Source organism: Numida meleagris, chromosome 1, assembly GCF_002078875.1.
Source record: "Numida meleagris isolate 19003 breed g44 Domestic line chromosome 1, NumMel1.0, whole genome shotgun sequence".
Lineage (NCBI taxonomy): Eukaryota > Metazoa > Chordata > Aves > Galliformes > Numididae > Numida > Numida meleagris.
The window spans coordinates 714993-719228 of record NC_034409.1 but is presented as its reverse complement, the minus strand read 5'-3'; the positions used below and the strand labels follow the sequence as shown (position 1 = coordinate 719228).

Below are 4236 nucleotides of genomic sequence, written 5' to 3'. Positions count from 1 at the left end.
AAAAAAAAAAAAAAAAAAAAAAAAAAAGCCAGCGAACGCCTGATAACCTGTTTGTGCCATATCTGCTCTGGCTTCCTGCACGGCCGCAGTCCGGCGCATCGCTCTCCTCTCGGCTGGAAATGCCACGCTACCTTCTGTGCACGATGTCCGGGAAGCTGAGCTGCGATGGCTCGGACAGCAGAGGCCAAGTGCTGGCGAGCTGAGGTCCTGCAGTGAGCCAGCCCGCGGGCAGAGCACGGAGCCATTCACTGGAAGGCAGAGCCTGGCCAATTCTCGAGACAGTTCAGCACGACAGCAGGTTGGCGACCTGGCCTCTGGCTTGGGACGATGTCAATGATTTCCCTCCCATCCCGCAAAAAAGAGAAAAGTAACATCATCCCCTCCCTGCCTCGTCCCGTTTAAAGTGTTTGCATCTTTTCCTCCTATGAAATGTTTCTGATAAGGCTTTATTGCTATACAAAAGCGGTGCAAATGCTGCCCAAAGGCAGCTCCATCGGGAACTTTGGTCACACGACTGCGGGACTCCTGTGCGCTGTCCAAGTCCCAGCGTTAGACCTGCTACCTTTCCGAAGAGAAGCTGAATACTGTGTGCAATAACACTAAGAAAATAGGACTGAACCCCAAATACAAAACAAAAACAAGGGAGAGAGGGAAGGGGACAGGAACTGAAAGTAGGCAGAAGGCTTGCTTGGGAAGAACCCATCATTCCTGTGATCGATGCTACATTTAGACAGTGCAAGTGTCTTTCAGAACAGATTGTTGGCGTCGAAACTCCGTGTCTGGTCCTGAATGCCAGCTCTCTCATCAATGCAGCATTTATTAAAAAATAAAATTAAAATGGAAAAAAAAAAAAAAAAAATTGACAAATTGCATCACCAGGTAGCAGCCTGGCCTGGATCACACACGTCCCATTGCATCTGTGTCATCAAGCAGGGCCATTTAACGTGGCTTCAGCACAAGGCAAAACTTCTTCTTTCCTAAGGACAAACCCAAAGAGCGACATCAGAGAAACACAGCACTGGGCCCTCCTGCTCCTAAAGCTTATTTGCTGGATGCCCTCCTCTATGGCATCTGAGCCATCCCCCCTCTACTTCTGTTTCTTCTACCTGCCATAAAGTGATCCGCTTTCCTAACCAGAACCTCTCCCAAACCATTCACCAAATCCTGCACTTAAAGATCCAAGCCCAGACCCCTCGGTGCTCCTCTGCCTGAGCCCAGCACGCTGCAGCCCTGCTGCCCTGCTTCCCTGCCTTGTCCCGGGACAGGGACGTGCAGGGCCAGCGCTGGACGGCTCCGTGGGGCCGCACACCCTCCTCAAACCGCAGGTTCAAATGCTACGGCCGCTGATATCCACAGCAGATGTGAAAGGAGAGGAGCTCACAGGACTGGAGGCACGAAGCTCCCAGCCTCGGCCTGAGCCTCCTCCTCACCCCACAAGGATCAGCACGAGGTCCTGTAGGACCCAGCTTTGTCACCTGGGTCTGTCTGACGAGTGGCATGGGCGCTAGGGGTTGGGTTTGCCCGGCTCACCTGTCTTTCGTGGCCGTTTCCGTGACCGGCGCCGTGTTCTGGTGCTCCTCCGGGTGCTGGGCCACGTTGTTCAGTGGTTTGGATGCTTTGGTCGTTCCCACGTCCGTGATGGTCAGCTTCTCAATAACCATGCAGCCTGCATCGCTGTGCGGGGAGAAGTCAGGGTCGTGTTAAAAGAAGCAACGAACGGGGCTTGAATTCCGCCCGAGAGAAAACAGATTCCTCTTCCTCTCCCGGCACAGGCCACAGAATTGCCATAAAGAAAGAAGAAGCGAAAATAAAGCGGGATTAGAAAGCATTGTATGCACGCCGGAGGAGGAACAACAGCTTCCCAAGAAAGGCCCTCTCTGTTCTGCAGCAAAACCAGCCCTGCGTGTCCTCACCACATCCCCACCGCCCGCATCCCGACGTTCAGCTGCAGCTGACTCTGGTGCACTCTCCTGTACATGACAGAGAAAACAAGCTGCAGAAAGGATGCACACTCCAAGTACGTCCAGCCATCACTCGGCAAGTTCAGAACATACAGAAAATTGAGTTTTGCACTGGCAGAAATAAGCCAACAGCTGCTAGCACGAAACACTGATGTTACAGAGGCTCATCTTTTGGATGGGGGAAGGCATTTCTCCGAACATCGCTACCAATACAAGCTGGGGGATGAAAGGATGGAGTGCAGAGCTGCCGAAAAGGACCTGGGGGTGCAGGTGGGTGGGAAGATGGACATGAGCCAGCACTGTGCCCTTGCAGCCTGGAATGCCAACCATATCCTGGGCTGCATCAAAGCAGTGCGGCCAGCAGGGCCAGGGAGGGGATCTGCCCCTCTGCTCTGTGCTGGGACACCTCACCTGGAGCACTGCGTCCACATGGGGAGTGCTCAGCGCAGGAGAGGCATGGAGCTGTTGGAGTGCACCCTAGGAGGGCCACAAAAATGATGCAAGGGATGGAACAGCTCCCTGTGAGGACAGGCTGAGAGCTGGGGCTGCGCAGCTGGAGAACAGACTGCTCCAAGGTGAGCCAAGTATCCAAAGGGGAGCTACAGGAAAGAAGGGGACAGACTCTTTAGCAGAGCCTGTGGTGACAGAACGAGGGGAAATGGCTTCAAGCTTAAAAAGAGGAGACTTAGGTTGGATATAAGGAAAAAGTCTTTTACAGTGAGGGTGGTGAGGCATGGGAACAGGTTGCCCAGAGCTGTGGTGGATGTCCCGTCCCTGGAGACTTTCAAGGCTAGGCTGGATCAGGCCCTGGGCAACCTGATGGAGCTGTGGTGTCCCTGTGCATTGCAGGGAGTTGGGCAAGGTGACCTCTAAAGGTCCCTTCCAACTCTAAGGATTGTATGATTCTATGGTGGGCTGAGCAGGGCAAGATGTCAGCAACAAGGCCTGCTCTCCCAGTCAGGCTCTGCCAACAGATCTCGGATCCCTCCTGCTCCTGTCTCACCCAAAGCCCTTTGCGCCCATTTCCCAGCAGCGGATCCGTGTCTCTTCTCACAAAGAACAAGCACTCTGCTTGGGAGAGCACAATGGGAAGAAATTCTGCCTTCCTCGCTTGCTCCTCCTGGCTCCCCGATGCATGCTGTGCCTTGCACATCAGCCAGGGTTTGGCTTTGCAGGCAGCAAGCCCCAGAGGCAGGCATGACCACGGGTGAGGAGCACTGCCAAGCAGTTTGCTTTCAGCCACAGCTGTGCAATCAACCACGGTGCTGGGTTTTCTATTTGGCTTCAAGAAGGCTTTCGACGCCCGAATGGAGGCACCTTGCATCAGACAAGAGACTAACGAGGGAGATGTTCTTGCATAGTTTCAGCACCCACTTCTATGACACCGTGCAAAACCCACGCCTCCTCCTTCTGTCCCCCCCGCGGCTCTGGTTGCTGGGAGCCTCCTGCCCGAGGCCACGCTTGGTGCCCATCTACACCTCATCACTGAAAGACCCGTAAGGAATTCAGGCTGCAGCCACGAATGAGCTCTAAGAACTTCAGGAAGGAGCGGGTTTGGTGCTGCATGGAACTGCCTCGGCTGGAGCTCAGCCCTCCCCACCTCCACGACTCCCTTCAGACATCCCCTAGCCTCTTGGGGAAACGATTCGTCAGTGTCACAGACAAGGAAATGCTGTAAAGATGCTCCAGGAAACGCAGCGCTGCGATGGACGTCGGGCGAGAAGCGTGGCCGAGCACGGCGCATGCTGAGCCCTCCCGGAGCGGAGCAGAGCGCAGCAGAGCACAGCACACGCACTGCTGGTGCTGGGTGGGATATGGGCAGGTCTGGGCACCAAATTCGCATGCAGTCTGCCACTGGAAAGGCCAACGTGTCCACAGGAAAGACCCCATCTGCGCCAACTGCGGCACTAAACGTTCACCTCTGGCTGGAAACGTTTCCTGGGGCAACGGGACCTCTGATTAAGCCACTGCACTTTCACTCTTCTTTCTGAATAGAAGTGCAGTGACGTTTTACAAGAATGCTGCCGTCATGCTCCATGCCCAGCGCATGCTTGTTGCATTCCGTTGCATTCCATTGCATTCCGTTGCATTCCATTCCATTCCATTCCATTCCATTCCATTCCATTCCATTCCATTCCATTCCATTCCATTCCATTCCATTCCGTTCCGTTCCATTCCATTCCATGCCGTTCCATGCTGTTCCATTCCATTCCATTCCATTCCATGCCATGCCATGCCATGCCATGCCATGCCATGCCATGCCATGCCATGCCAT

At 54.3% G+C, this 4236-nt stretch overlaps 1 protein-coding gene across 2 annotated transcripts in view; it reads right to left on the bottom strand.

Moving 5' to 3' along the window:
* The window catches only part of PPP6R2 (protein phosphatase 6 regulatory subunit 2), a gene marked incomplete at its 5' end in the record, with an annotated part of 59464 nt that continues 55653 nt past the window's right edge, over positions 426-4236 (bottom strand). For both annotated transcript variants that reach the window (XM_021384206.1, XM_021384207.1), the window contains 2 exon segments: positions 426-977; positions 1531-1674. In XM_021384206.1, coding sequence (XP_021239881.1) covers positions 926-977; positions 1531-1674 — 196 coding nt within the window. In that variant the 3' untranslated portion in view covers positions 426-925.